The 21,361-nt window shown below is 43.8% G+C and overlaps 1 protein-coding gene across 3 annotated transcripts; it reads right to left on the reverse strand.

The window, feature by feature from the left end:
* Positions 1-9,866: 9,866 nt before the first annotated feature.
* Positions 9,867-21,148, reverse strand: LOC125904586 (1-acylglycerol-3-phosphate O-acyltransferase ABHD5-like). Of its 3 annotated transcripts, none has more exons than XM_049602099.1 (7): positions 20,626-21,024; positions 20,289-20,371; positions 19,768-20,164; positions 13,704-13,855; positions 12,130-12,241; positions 10,895-11,075; positions 9,867-10,567 (listed from the first exon to the last, which is right to left on the reverse strand). In XM_049602099.1, exons 1-7 carry the CDS (start codon positions 20,697-20,699, stop codon positions 10,448-10,450), a joined length of 1,119 nt encoding a protein of 372 aa, XP_049458056.1. In that variant the 5' UTR covers positions 20,700-21,024; the 3' UTR covers positions 9,867-10,447. The 3 variants fall into 3 exon arrangements, with proteins under 3 accessions (XP_049458056.1, XP_049458057.1, XP_049458058.1); XM_049602100.1 differs by lacking the exon at positions 20,626-21,024 and adding an exon at positions 21,031-21,148 and having other exon boundaries at positions 9,868-10,567; XM_049602101.1 differs by having other exon boundaries at positions 9,869-10,567; positions 20,289-20,382; positions 20,624-20,632.
* Positions 21,149-21,361: the final 213 nt, after the last annotated feature.

The following is a 21,361-nucleotide window of genomic DNA, read 5'->3' on the forward strand; positions in this document are numbered from 1 at the left end:
GTTTTTAATGACTAAAAAAGCAACGTTTCAACCCAAATGGTCTTCCTCAGGCAACTTCAAGTTGCCTGAGGAAGACCATTCTTTCTGCATGGACCCCTATTATCCAGCACCTGACCTAAAGCAGGATTGGATGTGCGCACAGCTACTCTGTCTTCTGTTCTTCAATTGTCAGTGTGACCTCAAGAACATGTTTTCGGCCATGACTCAAGAATTCATACAGTAATTATAACAAAATTTCACACAAATGTCTCACAGGATAAAATAATGAAGTGAGGACATTTTATATCCAAAAGGTCAAAGGTCAGCGTCTCTGTTACATCATAATCTGCAAAAACTAGGTCAGTCAAGTGATTTAAAAACAATAATTAATTACCTGCTCTGTAATAATCCATTTTTGCTTTGACAGTATTTAAAAAATTTCAATTTAAATGAATATTGCCAGATGTGTCGTAAAGCTGCTGGATGTTGGAAACAGTTGTCCCTGTCCTCAACCACCCAAACTGGTCTGCAGTCCATTCCGTAAGGGAGTCAGTTAGTCGGTCACAGGTAGACTGACTCGGTTTGAACACCTGGTTGAGTGTGACTTGACGAGGCTAACTGCTAGCGCTAGCATCAGAGGCTGTGTTAGCTCGGACCTTAGCTCGGGTTCGCTGCTAAATGCTTTGTGTTGAGGTGATAGTTCAGGCTTGAAGTTCTCTGATGGTATGAAAATTCCTTCCTGCAGAACCTGCAGTGAACAGTGCTCCTATCAACAGTTCCATCTGGGTGTGTTTTAAATGTAAATGTTTCATTCACGGGGCGAGCAGCATCGTCTCGTCAGTGACGCACCGGGTCAAAGGGCACCACGGAACGTGATTAATCAGCATTAATTTTTGTAACATGTTATTTTTTCTGTGATTAATTAGTTGAAATTAACAAGTTGTCCTGACAGCCCTTGTACACGCTCTTTTGTGGCCAGTACTCAGTGTTATATCTCAGGAACAGACAGGAGGACATTTGGTCAGACACTGAGTCGGTGACTCTAATCTTGGGTGTCCACCTTGAAACTGTGCCGAAGCAGCATCCATACTTGAGGCACAGTCTACCGTCATGGCTACACATGAGTCTGGACGGACATGGATCTAAACTGTAACTGTGACTTGAGGGTTTGTGGAGGCAAACAAGAAGAGGTGATAACTCGAGCTCTTTGTTTCTTGTGTTTAATTTTGGCCTCAGAACTCTGTGAGCTACCCTCACAACACTGATGCTAACAGCCTAACACACATGCTAAAAGGTCATACATGGTTTTGGTATCTATGTTGTAGTTGCAGTAAGGTGATACCAAAAAGTACGGGTCTTTATTTTTCATCTGTGTGATCTAAACAGTGAAAACAGGGACTCTGTCTGTGGAGGAAACTGCAGCACAAATTCTCCCATTGTGTTTATTTTCCTGAATGGTCTCGAATCTTCCCCCCAAACACTGCGGGGAGCTGTAATCTCTGCAACATCTGGGCTACTGTTCCACATCAGCCAGCTGGGAGGAAATCAGATCAGACCAGATGAGCTCTGGGTCCGACGCACAAACCCGTGTGACCCACAGGCTTAGACACACACACACACACGTACACACAGACGGAAAGTCAATGCTGACAGCTACACACAAACAAGCCGGGGCACATGTAGGGTAACACACACACACACACACACACACACACATAGAACTGAGCGAGTGACAAGGTTATCATGTGGGTTTCAAAAAGTGAATGGACCGCTGAGGACAGCGTGTCAGAGAGATGTCATGTGTGAGCCGAGGCACGTGCTGCATTCAGAAAGACATCACTGCCATCAATCTTCCTCTCTGCGTACGTCTCTCTCAGTTATATAATATTTACATTAGTTTCACATCACATATAAATATGTAGAACACGCTGGATGGAGCAACCCTGCCATTCCACATTAGTGTCTGTGGATGTTCCAGTAGGGTGTGTGTGGTGTGGAGGGGATCAGTGTGGCAGGCGGGCAGGGAAACACCGTGGACAGGACACTACGCTCACAGCAGCAGACAGATTATCTGCTCCTGGCATGTCAGTGCGCATCAACAGTACCAGTCTGTTAAAGTTAATCCTTCACTGACATTTGTTCCCACACAAAACTGTACTTTGTTTTTCAATTCAGCTAAATTTTATTTTATTTAAAAAGCCCAATTTCACAAATTTGCCTCACAGGGCCTTTACAACATATGACATGCATCTGTCCTTTAACGCTCACAGCAGGCAACATTCCCCAAAAACCTTTAACAGGAATAACAATAGAAACCACCATCAAACCTCCAAAGGATCCTCCTTGGGTGTCTTGAACTCCATGTAGGCTGCCACCTCATCCTCGGGCTGCAAAGTTTCATGGCTGGAGTTTTTGGTACTTTCAGGTACCCGCAAGACTCTGACCCAGTGTATTTCATCAGTATTTTTCTGACATTTTATCAACATTTTTCCAGACATTTTCTTAAATTCTGGGGAGAAATTTTATCATTTTTTTCCCCAGAAAATTTTAATAATATTTTTTTTGGACATTTTATTAACTTTTTATTCCTAACATTTTAATTAACATTTTTTGGACATTTTAATAATATTTTTCTGACATTTTCTTAGATTTTTTGGGAAAATTTTATCAACTTTTTATTCAGAAAATTTTAATTATATTATTTGGACACTTTTTCCCTCTGATATTTTAATAGTATTTTTTGGACATTTTATCAACATTCTAATTGTTCTTAATTTTATTAATGAAAATAAGAATGGTATGCATTTAACTGATTTGAAGTGATTGAATTTTATTGACATTTTATTTACATTATTTTTATACATTTTATTTACATTTTTTTGGATATTCTATTAATGATAAGAATTTTATTGATTTAATTATTTGAATTGATTGATTTTTTTTTTTTAATTGATTTTTGTTCTTGCCCACTGCCCGCCTGTGTGTCGTTCATTTTTACGCTACTTCTGAGGACTCTGGTGTGTATTTCCTGGAGTGTAACAACAGCAGTGATAGCCGCCATTTTTGCACCTAGTTCCTGAGCATCATGTCCATGATATATATGTCCCTGTTTTAATACTGCATGGTCTCTATCTGGACTGTGTATCTGTCAGCAGAACATTTAATCTGACCGAGCGTCAGTGGAGCTGAATGTTGAGGCTGAACTCCTGTCACCAGGCTGTCAGTGGAGCTGCTGATAACACTGCCCCCCAACACACACACACACACACACACACACACACTGTCAGCAAGCCAGGCAAGTCCCACACCTCTTAGACTAAATACAGCCTGCTGAGACGCTGCACTCCTGTTATTATGAAACTGCATTACTTTGTGACTATGCCCAACTGGCGACACACACACACACACAATTGGTCTCAGAGTACACAGACACTGTTCGGCCATCTGATGGAGCTTTTGTTTGTATCTGATACCGAGGAGTGTGTGTGTTGATGCTCTCTTTGTTTGTGTGTGTGTGTGTGTGTGTGTGTACATTTGATTTCACTGCAGGCTCGTTCAGAGTTTCTGAAACTGCGTGTTTGCCCATCTCACACAATGTGACACCAAGGACTGCCAGAGAGTGCAGACAGACACACAGACAGACAGACAGACAGACAGACAGTGAGAAGGGACAGTGAGTCAATTAAAGGGAAATATTCATTAGCTGTGACAGCCTGGGAAAACAAGAGAGGGAGGGTGTTTAAAAAAACTGTTATTAAAGACACTACATGGACGACAACAGACGTCGTGGTAATTTAACAACAAATAAACCAGTGAAACTGAAACGATGTGACCTGGAACAGAGGGCGCAAACTGCAGCAGAGCCAACACAGCGAAGAGGATGTGGAGAACAAATATATATATGCAGTGTGAAGACGGCAGGACACAGCTGGAGAACACTGGACATCACGGCTATAAAAGGCAGCTGCAACACTGCTGCTGAACAGGAAACCATAAAGCTGAGTCTGCAGGTTAGCTTTAAAGCTACAGCTCTAAAAATATGAGAACTGACAACATTACCGGTGTCAAGGACATCAGTGGGGACGACAGACTTCCTCCCAAGCTGCATCATCTGGTTCTGAAGGACACCTGCTCGTAATGCTCTCAGATATGAGGACGGCCTTTTGGATGTTCCCTGAGAGTGTCTTTATCAGAGTCCAGTGAGACTCGTCAGCCGACAGGCAGAAACTCTGGCAAGAAAACTCTTTGTTTCTGAAGTAATTGACAATCGCAGCCTGCAGCCTTTTCCCAAATAAGGTAGAATAGTCTGGAGCGTGACAATAAACAGTCACTGTTTGGTTTCATTGATTTCACAGGCAAAGTTAATTTACCAGTCAGAGAGAGTTTTACTCAGCCTGTGAAAACACTTGTATTATTCAACATTAGCATTTATTTGGAGACGTGTTTCTGGCCACCTGCTGAATACAAGTCCAATATTTACTGGCTTACAGCTCTGATTTGGTTCTGAAAACTCCTGGGGGAAATACATGGCTCTTAAAGGACCCCTGAGGAGTCACCCTCAGATTGACCATTTGTATGTGAATCACTCATGTTACTCTGAATTTGTGGAAAAAGACTTTGTTTTTCTGGCACGTCTCCACGCTGGATGGAGAATCCAAAAAAGGTGAACAGTCTTCATGAATTAAAGTAATCAGGGTCCACAGTTAACAACAGCACAACTTTGTTTCTGTTCCCACAGTAAAAGTTGTGGATGGTCCCAACAGCAGCGTTCCTTAGCATCCCCATGTTTGGTCCCCCCTCTGTTGGGGTACCTAGCACACAGATCTGGTACTAAAAGGTGGAGCTAGAAACCCTGCAGTCTGATTGGTCAGTAGAGGACGCTCACTCTGGTTTTATGTAACCTCTGTTCATACATCAGTAAACTACAACTATAAAATGAAAGAGAAAAAAATCACTTCATTCACTGGGCCGACTGCCGGCAACTTTTAAGGTGGAACGTTAACTTGTAATGTTACTCAATGCATGAGTTGATGACGTGAATCCATCAGCACACCTTAAATTTCACTGTGACAACTTTGACCATCACTTTAGTTTTTATATGACACACACTTTTAGTAATGACTTTAAAAATATAGATTCATTTGGAGCGGATTATGTGAAGGTCATATATTCTAATCCTCACTTCCTGTGGGCTACAGCAACACTAAACCCCTGAGCTTGCCTGAGAAGGACTAAATGCACAAAGCTGCTATTTTGAAATATCCCATGGAGAGAGACTCTCACTGCAGCCTGTTCTATTTTGTTGTGAAAATGTGGGCGTGCAGCCTCGTTCTGTGGACGATAAACCAGGTGCAGACTTCCATCTGTGTCACCGCTGATGAGGAAATACAGCGAGTGCTGGACGGAGCAGTGAGTGACAACAACCCCGCCCACATTTAAGAGGACTGTCTGAACACACCCAGGGTCTAGGTACCATGTCTGAAGGCTTACTGCTGGCTCCAAAGGGACTGGACTGAAAGGGTTTGGTGGGAATGGGGCTAAACTCTCACACAACTCGTGCAGTGTTTCTTCCTCATCCTGGTGATCAACACATCTGGGTGATAGTTAGTATGTTGGTTAGTATATGTTGGATATGTTTCCATTCAAATCTCCTACAACTGCAGAGCAACATCGGCACACTGTCCCGTTCTTATGCATAAGTCTCTCTCTGGTGGCGTGCCGGTGGCTTAGTGGTAGAGCAGACGCCACATGTACAAGGCTGTTGCTCTGTTGCTCTCTCCCCCCTTCACGCTTGTCTGTCCTATACATTAAAGGCTAAAAAGCCTGAAAAAATATCCAAAAAAAAAAAAAAAAGAAGTCTCTCTCTGGTGCTGCTGTAGCTGACTGGCACACTGGGAACCAGCAGGTGGGTCTTCCAGCCCTGGTGTTTTAATTCGTCACAGTGACTGACTCGCACACCATTCCATTTGTTGTGTGACTTTGGTGAATCCAGAGTTACTGACTGAGGCAGTGGAGGATCAGCAGCTCCTGTGTTCAGTGATGTTAAATCACTGTTTTTCCTAATGGAGTCCGGCTTTGAGAAGAGTGATTTAACGGCTTCAATTACCAGATGGAAATCTCTGACGTTAAGGTAAAGCAGTGAAATTAAACCACTTGACCCCTTCATATGGTTCAGCTTCCATGTCAGACTCCAAACTGGTGACGTGGTGCCTGATATCTTCTGTATGTAATATACTGTCTATAAATAACAACCCTGCTTCAAAAAAATCTGAACTATCCCTTTACAGTAAAGATATTTCGACCTTTGCTGCATCCATTTTGACTATTCTTCTTTAATTTCTCACCACACTGTGGAAGTGCAAACAACAACTTCCAGGTGCCTCTGGAGATCACTGCAGTTCTGTTTTTAAAGTTTATCTCACCATGTTTACAGCCTCAGTTTATAAATCAGACATCTGAATACAGAATACTGATGATAATGGAGTAAAACTGTGTGTATGAATAAATGAGTGAGGAAGGCCCAGCTGTACTTGTATATCAGTGTAAACAAACAGTTGGGACAAGCGTGTTAATGTGTTCGGCTCCAGGACCAGATCGAGTTCTAAAGAAATCAATCGTTTCAATGAAGGGAGAGAAATTACCCGCTCTACAGGATTTTATGAATCAGCAGCACTTCAGTCTCAGTCCCGGTGATGTCACTGATGAGACGCCTTCACACAAGCCTCAATGCCTCTTCGGATCCATTTCACTCCTCCTGCGAGGTGAAGAGAAGTCATCACGTCGACAGCTCTTCCTGTGCTGCGTCTGCAGAGAATAAACCAACCAGCTGGCAAACTCCACTCTGTTAGCTTTTCCTGATGCGCTCAGTCAGAATTGAAACGCTGTGATCATGAGTCTCTGACGCCTTTGGTGTAATGTGAGAGCTGTGAGGAGCTGTGAAGTGCTCTCTCTCTCGCTGCATAAAGGCTGAGGATTTGGGGAGTTCTGGCAAAATAACTGTACCTCTCAGATCATTGGGAGGGAACTCACTTTCTAGATAGATACTCCTTTTATTTAACAACACAGTCGTGCTGCAAAGACTTCACTGAAATATTGTCCTTTTTTCTTGTGCAAATGTCAGCGAGGCTGCCAGCGCGGTGGTAAAAATAAATCTGTGGACTGTAAATATCATCAGTCACTCATAAACAGACTATAATTGTTTGGACAAGAGGGGAGAGGAGCTGTGTGTGCATACAACTCACACTAGTGGACGACGGAGCTTCTGCACTGAGGTGATGGACACCTGCAGTATGAGGCTGACTCCATGTTCATGTCATAATTTGTGTTCAGGTATCGAGCGGTTACACTGTGACTCTGACGCCACGGGTTAGGACCCAGAATGAGTCACAATAATCAGTGAAATGTCAGTTTGGTGTTGCAGATCAGACAGAATGAGCTCCTGATGCTCTGGCTGCACAGACCTGTATGTGGTGGTGCTGATTAAAGACAAACTGAGAGCTGATAGGCTGCCAGCAGCAGCAGCAGTGCAACAGTGTGTGTTTCTGTGCACACACCTTTTATGTGCAGTTATTTCAGGCCTTCAAGCGTTCAATTAAATCCAAACACAGTATGAAAGCTGCTGTCACTTTTCTCACTTGTTTCACTTTTCCTAATGAAATGATTTGGAGCCCATGTGACTCAGTGGGTGACGGAGAGAGAGGCATGATGAATACGCCTGCAGGCTTATTAAGTGAGTATTATGGACGGAGGCCTGGGCACATTGTGTGTGCACACCTCCGTCCCCGAGAGGCCGTGCACACACACGCAGCTCCTCGCTGCCTTGACAAGCAGCCAGCCGGCGTCTTGAAGAAAACAAGCAACCTATAATTACCCCGTCCAACCACAGCATCACTTCCTGCAGGTCGGAGATCCAAAAGACTCGGTCTCCGTGGCTACCCTGTTGCCAGGAGACAGTTCGGGTGGGCCGGGTTGATGTCTCAGAAGTGACAGAGACGGGCAGAGGTAACAGAGGCCAGGATTTAAAAAAATAACACGTCTCCAGGATATCAAGTCTCTGCTCCACTGCTGAGCTAAACTGCAGCCGTCACACTGTTGGAGGCGCTCATGGGAAATGAGAAGTCACAGTACTGAAGGTGTCCTGCTGAGGGCTCTTTAAACAGCTGTTTGCATTTTGTGTTTCTCACCAAAAGGCCTGTGAACATTTCTGAGGTCTAACAGATGTGCTGAATGAATTTCTTGCACAGGAAACACTTTTGTGAAAATTTTAAATCATGCAGTGTGTCTTCCTTTCTTTTTCTGGCACATTGCCACGCCAATCAGTGGCTCCTTTTGCACCGCCTGTTCAAGGCGGGAATTTCACACCATTATGCCGCCTCACCGTTCTGTATAAAAGGCACAGTCATGGAATGAGCGGACAGTGTAGTAGTGACAGCCCTAAACCATGTCTGTATAAACAGGAGCAGAGTCCTGCACGGGTCCAGCTTTTGGAAACCTGCACCCGCCCATACCTGTAAAGCTCAGCACCAGAACCGACCTGTTACCCGTCATCATGTCTCAGTCAAAGCTGCCTCATGATCAAACCCCCCCAGGCTCCAGTCCCTCACATGAAGCTGGTTCTCCGTTCTTGAATTGGACGTCTCTTTGACTGGATGGTGAAAACATTCAATCACTGCCAGGTTAGGAAACATGTTAGCATGCTCCTTCCACCACCATCAAACCTCCAAAGGATCCCAACTCCATGTAGGCTGCCACCTCATCCTCGGGCTGCACAGTGTCATGGCTGGAGTCCTCCACGTCGGTGACCAATGTGACCACGGGGTCAAAGGTTACACTAGTGTCATTGGCTTTCAAAATAAAAGGAGTTGCAGCTTGATAATAGTGATTTAGATGTTGGAATATTACACATATACTGCACAACTTTTTACTTTGGTTTAGTATGAAAAATCGATTTTTTTGTTCTCACCCGCTGCCCTCCGTGTGTAGTTCATTTTTAGCCGTGAATGTTTTTACCTGCTACACAGCTTTTTGTGGGTTACCTGTATTTTTTCAATGTTATTTGGAAATGTTAATAAAATTTTTCTAAAATGTTATCAACGGTCTTTTTTTTTTGAACATTTTCTTAAAAACATTTGGACATTTTATTAACTTTTTTCCTGACATTTTAATAATATTTTTTGAACGTTTTATCAACATTTTCTCAGACATTTTGTTGACATTATTTTTGAACATTTCATTAAATTTTGGGGGAAATTTTGTTATTTTACCCCCAACATTTTAGTAATATTTTTTGGACATTTTATTTTGTTTTAATAATATATAATATATATCTTTGTTCTCACCCGCTGCCCGCCCGCACATAATTCATTTTTGCCTTTTGACCATTTATACATATACATGATTTTACCCATTATACAGCTGTTTGAGGGTTACCCATCAGGTACCCGCCAACCCTATCACCATGCAGAAGGAAGCGTGCATCATCATGGACGAGAGGCTCATGGTCAGACAGCGTGAGTTGTCAACATTAATGGCGTCCTCCTCAGTTGAGCTGTAACGTCAGCTAACTCAGTGGTGTTAGGAGAGTCACAACTACTCCAGATAATCATACTGAACAAAGCGGTTATATTTTACATAAGTACGATTGTGAAACTTCAAAGCTTCTTAAACATAAGCCTCACTCAACACAACAACAACAACAACAACACAACATAACAAGAAACATGTTTCATCAGACACCATCAGGGTCCTAAAAACCAGGTTATAAAAAATGCCGTGCAGATGCACAGCCCTGTTTCTCCTGCTAGACTCATTCTGTCACTGCAGTTGTGACTTCAGTGAGCTGCGTGAGGCTGCTCTTAAAGCATCACTGTCCAGGTCTCCTGAGTAGGTCACTCAGCTCAATATGCATGTGAGGCCGCTCTGTTTGGGATTCACTGTTCCCCCTCTGCAGAGGAGAGGGGAGGAAACGTGTGCACGCTGCTACTGTGCCGCCACCTGCTGGACGCTCTCGGTCACAGGGCCTCCAGAGGAGCGAGGAAGCTTCCTGAAAAACACAGCAGCCCTTTGCCCCACACACTTCTCCCTCATGTCTGTCACAGAGTGGGTGAGAGGTCAGAGAGAGAACAGCCTGTGCACTCTGCTTAGACCTCAGCCCAAAACAAGATATTCTCTGATTCTCTGGAGGGAGGATTTCTCTTTTTTTCTCAGAATTTCGAAATGGATGCGAGTTTGCACCAACTGCTCTGACCTCATGATGGAGGAACAAAACACTCAGTGAGCAACACACACTGCATCTCACATTTATTTACAAAACTTTACATGAGGTTGGACAAAGAAACCCGCGGCACCATCTGACCTCAGGAATGATAAGTGACGAGTCCTCGGTCAGCGCTGCTTCTCTTCTAAGAGTAAAGTGCATGAAGAAGAGGCTGACGGTCGCACAGCTGAGGCTGTGTTAAAGTTAAACCTCTCACTGCTTCGTTCCCTCGTCTTGGCTCGTCTTCTCCAGCCTGTTGAGGATCTGAAGGACTGTCTGGTTGAAGTCTTCAGGCTGGTCGGCAAAAACATAGTGGCCTGCTCCTCTGATCACCTGACACACAGAATTTAAATTTTTTAATTTAACCTTTATTTGACCAGAAAAAAACTCTTGAGATTAAAAATATCTTCTTAAAGACGACGTCAGATACAGACAGACAACACAGAACAATGTTGATTTATGTATACACATAGATCCCGGGGGGCAGTTTTTGTATTTGGAAGCTGTTTAAATGTCTAATTAGTAGATTTGATTTAGTTGAACTATTAATATTGTAACAGAATCTGAATCTCACTCTGAGTTACTGTTGTTGTTGACAAACTAAAGAAATGAGAGATCACTGCGTCTCTATTAAAGACACTGACATGTAAATGAACCTACCTTGATTTGCACATCCGGCCTGGTTTTCTTGAACGCGTATCCAGAGTCACTGTCGATGCTGGAGCGTGATCCGTAGATGAAGGAAATGGGAATGTCGGCCCGGACTTGTCCGATCCTCTCCAGCATGGGTCTCTTCGCCCAGCCGTAGGGAATGGTCATGTTCTTAAAGGCTGTTTCTCCACTGAGAGAAGAAGAAGAAGAAGAGAGGCATCGTGTTGGAGAGAAATAAAGCACCAGTGCACATCATGTTGTTTCTCACCTTAACAGCTGATGTTTTTGCTTTATTAGATCAGCTGAGAGCTAAATCTGATTTACCCAGGACACATTTTTTTTTAGATATTTACAGGTTCAACATTGGGCCTGTTACTACACAGGTTCATTTCCATCAATCCCTGAACAGCAGCCTCTAGATATTCTACTTCCAACAGCTCCATCTCTCAAAGGCTCAATATCTGTTATGTGTTTGTCACTTTTTATTAAAAAATTAACGCTGATTCATTGCGTTCTGTGGTGCCCTTTGACCCAGGGCATAATTAAAGGCCACAGTGGCGGAACATTTACAGATGAACTGTTAATAGGTCCTTTCTGCAGTAAGGAATTTTTGTACCGTCGGAGAACTTCAAGCCTGAAATATCACCTCGACATGAAGCATTTAGCAGCGAACCCGGAGGTCCAAGCTAGCACAGCCTCTGATGCTAACGCTAGCAGTCAGCCTCGTCAAGCCACACTCGACCAGGTGTTCAGACTGAGTCAGTCTACCTGTGACTATGGTACCAACAGAAGCGTTCCTTAGCGTCCCCATGTTTGGTCCCCCCTCTGTTGGGGTACCTAGCACACAGATCTGGTACTAAAAGGTGGAGCTGTGAACACTGCAGCCTGATTGGTCAGTAGAGGACGCTCACTCTGCTCAGGGCTGAGTTGTGTCTGGTTTTGAGGCTCATGTAACCACTGTTCATACTGTGGAGACAACCTTTAAGGCGGAACGTTAACCAATTAACCTGCATGTCTTTGGACTGTGGGAGGAAGCCGGAGTACCCGGAGAAAACCCACGCTGACACAGAGAGAACATACAAACTCCGCACAGAGGGGCCCTGGGGTTCAAACCAGGAACCTTCTTGCTGTGCGGTGACAGTGCTAACCATGCTAACCGCTGCACCTTCATTTCCTCTACTTTTGTATACATGTTCTCTTAAATGTGGAAACTAACAAATAAAGCAGGAAGAGAACCCTCTCACCTTGGAGTCTGGGCGTTCAGGTGGTAGATGTAGTCAGATACTGTGTTGTCGTCAAACACAGAGGAGTATTTCTGTTTGAAATCCGACCGGATCGTCTGGACCAGCATCGGACCTGAGAGATATTCATATGATAACTGTAAACACAACCAGAGCACTGACACGACACCTGGCAGCCTCTCCTGACCTACACATTGCATTTCATGTTTTTAGAAAGTCTTTTAAAAGCAGGTGATGGTGAGAAAGACTGGCTGAGCTGACGGGGGGAAAAAAACCTTTCAATGTTCATCTTTTTCAGTCTGGTGAAATCAGAGCGATGAGAACACAGAGCAGTTAAACAAAAAGCAACTTGCTTTTCATGTTGGGAGGCAAAATGGTTCACAGGGATCTATTTTTTATTTGGAAAACAGTGTTAAAACAATAGGTGTTTTCGAACCAGAGGACAGAACTGGGTCTGCACAATATGCAAAAACAATATTCCGATTATTGTGACAGATATTGCAATTGTGACAGGAGTCGCAGTTTTAGTGGGAATGGTAATTTTTGCATAATTTTCAATGGAAATAAAAAAATTAAAATGATGATGTGAGTCTGTACAAAACAAGCAAGTTCCTTCACGTCTGCATCTCTGTAGCACCACAATGCTTCACTTACAATGTGACGTGTTTTACCTTTATCAAAAATTGCGGCTCCTTCAATTTGGATATTGCACTTGGTCATATTGTAATTGACATAATATTTCAATTAATTATGCAGCCCTACAAAGAATCCCTCCTTTTTGTTGTATCTGTACCACAAGAAGTAGGAATAATCTACGTAAGTATGGTGGCCCTGAGAGATCAACACAGCGCAAATAATCAAACACTTTTAGCAAGCAGACAAAATGAAACACTTAATAGTGATGCACGCACTTGTTATGGCCGCAGTTTGTGACTTATGTTACTAAAGTCAGCTCTCCGTCAGTGGTGTTTGTGGTTTATTTTGACACTGTGACTGTGTAAGAGAAGAAGAAGCCGGTAACAACATGGAGAAATCTACATCCAGAGCCGTGACTTTTTGGACGGACCAAATGTACAGAGCTGTAAAGTTGTCCACCATGGTAGCAGTTAGCTGCTAGCTAACCGTAGCTAACTTGTTTGTCCATTGTTTGGTCTGTGACGTAATAGGTCAACAGGAAAAAGGTCCAATACTAACAAGCTGAAAGGGGGCATATCTCCACCTATCGTAGAGGAGTCGCACATACTTGGCTCAATAAATGGATTCCCCTCCCGTGCTTGTGTACTGGGACAAGGACAGTAGGCCAGTTAGATGTCCTCGTCCAGCTGGGACTGTAGCTCCACTTCACTGTAACTGGGAACACACTGAACGAGTCTTTGACACTAATTAAATTGAGCTTTTTAATTTTGTAGTTTTTATGTTTAAATCTGATGCACATAATCACGATTCAGAAATGCCAAACCTCAAATTATACTGAATATAAAACAGAAGGAAGAATCTGAGTGTGTTAATGTTCAAGGATGTGTGTGTGTGTGTGTGTGTGTGTGTGTGTGTGTGTGTGTGTGTGTGTGTGTGCTCACCTAGAGGCCCAGCCAGTCTGAGTCCAGCGAGCGGGTTGAAGGGGCTCATTACAGCCCCGACAGCTCTGATCCACACTGGGATGGAGTTGTGGTTGGGGTTCTCTGGACGTGCTGGGAACCCCCATGGCTCCACTAGCAGCAGATGCTTCACCCTGCAGACAGACAGACACACACACACACACACACACACACACACACACACACACACACACGCAGAGTTTCTTGATTTCAATTACAAATCCAGATGGTGGAGTGTGACAGAGGATGTAAAAAGACAGCGAACACGACCATTTCACAGAGTTCTGAGATGTTACATAGCAGGACTACGTTCTCACTTGGCATGAAGCTAAAAGCTAATGTATTCCTGACACAATCTAAAGTAGCTCTGAACCAGTGAACTGAGTGCACCAATAATCTCCAGCATCCTGACAGATATACCAAATGAAACAAATCTACATTAACAGTATCTAAAGCTTTGAAGCTCTACATTCAAACCACAGTGTATAACAACACCTGGCACTGTGGTAATGTGGAGGGCAACTCATTAATTAAAGATTATGGGACATTATTTTCATTTCATTAAATATATTATGTTGCTGCACTAAAATGATCAACTCCTTCTCCATATTTATCACAGACTGATGACATGCGGTGCAAGCTGCTGCGTTCAAAAGCTGAACCCTGTTTATCTCTTTGCAGCAAAATGTATCTAGTGGACTGAAAATGCAATTTATTATATTATTCTAGTAAAGTTTAATTTGCATTTGTAGCATTAATAATATTTATATAATAAAAAAATGGACACTTGGCGCAGTGTGACGAGATGATATTGCCACACTGAAATATCACAATGCTGTGCTGTATCGATTATCTCCCCCTCCCCTGGTTATTTCTATGGTTTACAACAGTCCAAAAATATTATTGAAAATGAACAACTGTCCCAAATTCAAACACTAGAGTCCTAAAATTAAAAACTCATGATGTCATAGGGTTTAAAAACTGGAGCTGCTCCACTGATAATGAATGATGAAACATGTTCTAGATGACAGTGAGCACCCAGGGGAGTGTTCTGAGTATATGGGAACATTTTCTGTTTCACAACTGAGGACGCTACAGAATAAAGATCATCTGGGTTTAAAGAAGGCGACAAACATGAGTCCACAAAATTAAAGCACCTTAAAGGGATAGTGCACCCAAAAATGAAAATGCAGCCATTATCTACTCACCCATATGCCGAGGGAGGCTCAGGTGAAGTTTTAGAGTCCTCACATCACTTGCAGAGATCCAAGGGGAGAGGAGGTAGCAACACAACTCCACCTAATGGAGGCTGACGGCGCCCCAGATTCAAACGTCCAAAAACACATCACTGAAACCACAAAATATCTCCATACTGCTCGTCCGTAGTGATCCAAGTGTCCTGAAGCCCCGACATAAAAAGTTGTTTGGAAAAACCTAATTTGAACTCTGTTTTTAGCCTCATTGTAGCCTGTAGCTCTGACTGCCTCTCTGGGCACCGCGCTCACGTGTGCGCTTGCACGCCAGACCATCGAAAGCACGTGAACACGCATGAAGGCGGTGCCCATGTCTCACGGTCTCGTGCAAGTGCACACACTTTAGAGGCAGATAATGTATCATTTTATACCAAAGGTGAAAAATAAGGTCAGTTACACTAGGTTTAGGAAGCAGCTGGTCAAATATCAGATTTGGCAGTAAAAAGGACCCATAAGAGGTGTTTTGATAATTTGAGTATTTGTGCGTAGGTCAAGCCTTGGGAGGTCAAATGAAGTAGAACGTTCTGGGTTAGGGTGCCCTGACCGGTGGAACAGATGTGCCAGGTTTCATAATAGGAACGGTTGTTTATGCCAGAGAGACAAAGGAGACAGGAAATATTGACGCACGAAGTCCAGCTCTAGGAATAAGTAGGAAATCAGGAGAACTTTAGATTCCCAGGGAATACGACCCAAGCATGTTCACACACACATACACACACATGCACATGAACGAGCAGACGTCCATTATAAAAGCATTTGAAGGGTGATTGTTCAGGGCTGTTTCGCTGTTTCACTGTTTTTCTGTGTAGACTAGTATACTGTTGTATGCTGAGTTCTGCGATTAAAGTAACCCGTTGGCTGTAACTTTTCTCCGTGGTTCTCCAAGTCTCTTCATTTCAGTGTTTGCTGAAGTTGAGCATTTTCCTTACAACACGTGAGCGCGGTGTACAGAGGGGTCCATGTCATTGGTCCGACAGCCCATTAGTCCGACGGTCCGCGGTGCTGAACGGCTCCCGGCGTGCATATTTCTGCCTTGATGGTGCGCCGCGACCAGCTCTGGGTCAGCTGGGAAAGGCTTGAGGCGGAGCAGGCTCACGGCTTATGTGTTTGTCACTTTCTTTTTCATTTTAACCCACACCATGATCTTTTCCTGACCCTAACCAAGTGGTTTTTGTGCCTAAACCTAACCAGACCTTAACCACAGGGCATCATGATGATTTCGGAACAATGAGTTTAATATGGTCGGAACACTGGGCAGTTCCCGTGCCCAGAGAGGCAGTCAGAGCTACAGGCTACAATGAGGCTAAAAACAGAGTTCAACTGACGTTTTTCCAAACAACTTTTTATGTCGGGGCTTCAGGACACTTGGATCACTACGGACGAGCAGTATGGAGATATTTTGTGGTTTCAATGATGTGTTTTTGGACGTTTGAATCTGGGGCGCCGTCAGCCTCCATTAGGTGGTGGTGGTGTGAGGACTCTAAAACTTCACCTGAGCCTCCCTCGGCATATGGGGGAGTAGATAATGGCTGAATTTGCATTCTTGGGTGCACTATCCCTTTAAGTTAAGATTCTCCTTAAAGTCCTTGTTTACGTTTCCTCAAAATAAAATCAGCTGCGCAAAACACCTTTAGGTCATCTCCTCAAGGTTTCCTTGAGATTTTCACTTAGTACAGTACAGGGCTGCCCCTCAACTAAGTCATCATTACGGTCCATCAGTCAACTAGTCTCCCGCATCGGATGACAGATTAGCTGTCACATCCACCACCAAGTGACACTTCTGAGGAAGGCAGAAGTTTCTGCCGAAACATGTCAAGGTATGTAACATCCTAACATGTCTGACATAAAAGAACAACTAAAGTCATAGTCTCCTGCATGTTTCTGATATGAATGTAATGATGAAATGATATATTTTGGTGGTTTGAGTTGAAGGTGTGAGAAAGAATAGTATCAGTAACATTGTTAACACTGTGCTACATTACAGAGAAATACAAACAGTACTAATGACCCTTCATTAATATAGGCCTATATTTTATCTCCAAGTGCACGTCACACACTGAGCGAGCCGCCTGTTAATGACGCTGTGGGCTAATGGGCATGTAGCTACTTCCATGTTTCAGATGATACGTCATGTTTGTAGTCGACCAATGAAGATGAGTTTACATATCACCTTGGGTTCGTCCTTCACCTTCTCAAAATGATCCCACACTTTGGATTTCCTGCCCGACATGTTATTAACTAGCCTGTGGAATAACCGCAGGTACCAGCCCTGGAGATTAACCTGACTCCTGTCTGACTGCTGAGCGTGGACACTTCCTGTGTCTGTCCTTTCAAAGTAAACTCACACATGGTCCAGTCATATAGGTTTGGATTTATTTTGACAAGGTGCAGCTCCTGATAGAGTTTCACTTGTGTTTTTTTCCTGCGACTAAGCAACCAATGAAGTCTTGCTGACTTATGACCTTTTTCCTCGACTAAGGTTTGGTTGTCTATCAGGGGACAAGTTTTCTCCTTGTCTTCGTCTTATAAGGAATCCCGAGACCATTGCAAAAAAGACCTTAGCAACCAAAACTTAAGGTGCCTCTGACTCCATGATAACTGCAACATGACTGAGTTTATGATGATAGATGAAAAACTAACGCACCCTGAGAAGAGTGTTCTGCGACCAGGAGAACCTGACAGATATACTTTGGATTGTCCACTTTAGATGTAGTAGGAGCTAGGCCTGTTACTTGCAGCTACATGGATGTTTCACCTGGCCTGACCTGACTGACGCACTGTGCACAGTTGATGCCATGGCTCCCTTGGTTGTGTCGACTTCAAACAGTAAACTTCAGGTTCGAGCTGCAGAACAACCATCATATTTATTCATACCACCAAAACACGGGTCTTCCAGGGTGAAACACCTGACGCCAACGATGTTGTTCCTGCCTTTATCCACCTTATTCCTGCCCCAGTGATACCTTGCATGAATTATGGATGCAACTTCTGGCGTTAAACCGAAACCAGCGAGATCTAATGGCAACAGTTTGTTTACAGTACACTATTCCTCTTTCCAAGAATTGAATCCATTTTTACGTCTGGAGGCTCCCGTCTACACGGGCTTGAGACGCACTTGTTTGAGGACTTGGCTCAGATTCTGGAGTCCTTCGGGAATTTGAAATATCCCTTTCGGCTCGGTGGTGGAGCCTCTTGCGGCTGCATGCCTTTGCTGACGTCGACCCTGGCAGGATTCGAACCCTGGACCTCCCAAAAGAAAGATGAGTGCTCTAACCACTACACTAGGGAGGCCCCTTATTCTTTCCAAGAGCAACTGGGAAATAAAACGTGGAACACACCACCTGTTAGAGCTCAAACCGGATGATCATACCTGTGCCATCTCTGAGAGCTGTCTCAAAGCAACCGAGCATGCTAACAGTTAGCATGCTAACAGTTAGCTTGCCTTGCTCTGTTAAAATATTAAAGTCCCGAGCAGCTTAAGGTAACATCTGCTCCTTCTAAAGATGATTTATGATTTCTGACACTAACACATAATTCAGTATTAACTGTAGCTCCATGTGAAGTGAATAAATGTGATGTTTCCAGCTGATCCTCCGCTCGTCTGCGTTAACCACGCAGTTTACATGTTTTTATAACTTCTGATTTATTAAAAACTATTTTTAGCAGCAGACTTCAGTCACAGTCATATAAAGAAGGAGTAAAAGATTAATTTCTTTATATGATATAAAGGCAGTACAGTAAATCAGCGACACATTCTCAGCCCTGATGACTAAATACATATTTCACAGTTTATTTTCTAACGTAGAGACTGAAGTCAGACGGGGAAAGACAGTGAGTGACGCACCTGTCAGTCTACGTGTCATTCTCTGCTGATAACTCTGATTTAAACTCTCGTGGTTTTATTTCCCATGTCAACGGTAACCATGGCAACAGGAACAATCCCTTTTTGTTCTGGTCACATGTTCAACACACAGTTGCTGAAGACAAACATGTAGCTCAGACTGGTTGTTGGTCGTCACAGACACGGACAGTGCAACAGGTACCAGAGCTCCACAGAGACATTTTAGAAAAAGTTAGTTAAATATTTGTTAGAAAATAAACTGAAGGCAAATGACTTTGGAAAAGAACCAGCGTTGGCGGCCACCAAGAGTAGCCACTGGGGCTAACTAGCTCACTGCTACTTCCTCTGTCTCACAGGAAGTTGTGACCATAATCATTTCTGCAGTCGTGACCTCAGGAATAAGGTGGATACAGTAGTTCTCCAACTGCAAATACAGCGCCCCCAGTGTTCATACATAGCAACTACAATTCATGTCTGCTGAGTGAATGACACATTTGGCTCGACAGATGTGACTGAATTAATTTTTGTTGCTTCTTCTTACAGTCGTTTTCTGGTATTTGTGGATCAAATTTACTTTGTAGTTTGTTCTTTCTATGGTCGTATTCCTCCAGACGTTTAATCCTTTCCTCCTCTGACCATGATGGTTTTCACTGTCTAACTATTAGACAACTTTGTGAGACGATAACAGGCGTCACAAGCGTGAGTCCAAGCAAACAAATAATCTCCATGGAAACTTTTACTGCTGCAAAATGTCTTTCAACACAGTAAAGGTCTACTAAGGAAACCTTTAAGGGATTCTGTGCAACTGTGTAAGTCCCTCAGCTAAGGAGAAATTCAGCTTTAAGTGTCATACTTAAGGAGAAAATTTTTGTGTAACCGGCCCCTGGTTCTTGGCTTTGAGAGAGGGCACACAGATACATACAGGTACTCTTACACACACAGAGTAACGTACCTGTGTGGGTATCTGAGTGTGTATGCCGCAGACAGGTACCCTCCCAGGTTGTGTCCCAGCAGCACCATCTCCTCCAGCCCCACCTTCTCCCTCCACTCCTCCAGCGCTGCCACAAACTCCTCCTCGGCCCCCTCTGGGTCGGTGCTGAACAGGGGCCGGCTGCTCCTCCCGAAGCCCAGCAGGTCCAGAGTGTAGACCGGTCCGCTGCTTGACAGAGAGTCCAGGTTTTGGGCCCAAAGGCCGACCCCGCCTCCAAAGCCATGCAGCAGAACCAGGGGACAACTGGGCTGGGCGGGGGGCTGGGGGACGGAGCACGGCTGGGTGGAGAACGCTAAGGTCCACAGATAGTTGCTGTTGGATATTCGGACGTGCTGCCTGGAGAAAGGTTGCGTCACACCTGTGGGACGGGGGGGATGATGGGACAGGGGGTAGAGGAGAGGTCACGACTTCAACATACGGCTCAAACTCTTATCTTAAAACCATTGAAGTGGTTCATCAGCTCTTTTTAAACTCACACTTACTCTTGAGCATTTTTTCCTCGGCATCTTTCAGCTGTGAGGGAGACGTGGGGCACCAAGAGGGAAGCCAACTCAAAATCCAGGAGCTGTGACTCACACATGCACAAGCAGACAGACACAACACATGAGACAGCTATGATTTGAACTTTGACCATTTGTGCTATCAGTGCTGCTGGTATGCAATCTATACAGCACGTCCCCGAAACTGCCTTCAACAAAACCTCAACAGTAAACAGAAAGAAGCAGAGTTACTGAGTTTGTATTTTGAGACTTTTGTGCCAAATGTCATTAAAAATATATTTAATTTAAGCTTGACTTGTTCCCCACAGTAAATACTGACTGAATGCAAGCCGGTTTAAGAGCTGACAGAAGTCTCCAGCAGCCTCTGTTTAATTCGGCGTCCATTAAACGCATCAGGACCCAGTTACACCAACACAAATCCAGTATTCAGAGAAGCAGGAACGAGTTAAATAAAGTAGTCGAGTCCCGATCAGCCCAGAGGAACACTTTGTACCAGAGGACACTGGGAGATCTCTACCTGCTCACGTCACTTGGATGTGTGACAGAAACACAGTTTATATTAACAGAGCTTTGGCTTGTGTTCAGGTGAGTTAGTACGGAGAGAGAAAGAGTTTAAGAACACAATCAAACTGTGTCCAGGCAGTCAGCGGGGGAAACAACCGGACACGTTACATAACCGATTAACCGACCACGGTGTTAGAGAGTATTTAAATTAAAGTGTCACCTCTGCTCCTTGGTCGGTTGGATCTCCTCCGCCATCCTTCGCATGATGTTTGTGATGAAGTCGCGACCATGAAGTACTGTCACTAGTTAGTGTGAGGCGTTCACGTGCATCCCGGAAACACAAGCAGTTGTTTGACGTTATAAAAACAATACGTATAATTTTACCGCGAATAAATCAAATACTACTAGCAGGTTGTAGAAAAGCGATACAAAGGAAATGGCTGATTTAAGAGTCTCCAACAGCTTCTGAATCGGTGGAAATAATTGAGTCAATTTTATGTTTTGGAGCAACTCAAAACACATGCAACTAAAAATGTGAAAAATATCTGATT

This window comes from Epinephelus fuscoguttatus, linkage group LG17, assembly GCF_011397635.1.
Source record: "Epinephelus fuscoguttatus linkage group LG17, E.fuscoguttatus.final_Chr_v1".
Lineage (NCBI taxonomy): Eukaryota > Metazoa > Chordata > Actinopteri > Perciformes > Serranidae > Epinephelus > Epinephelus fuscoguttatus.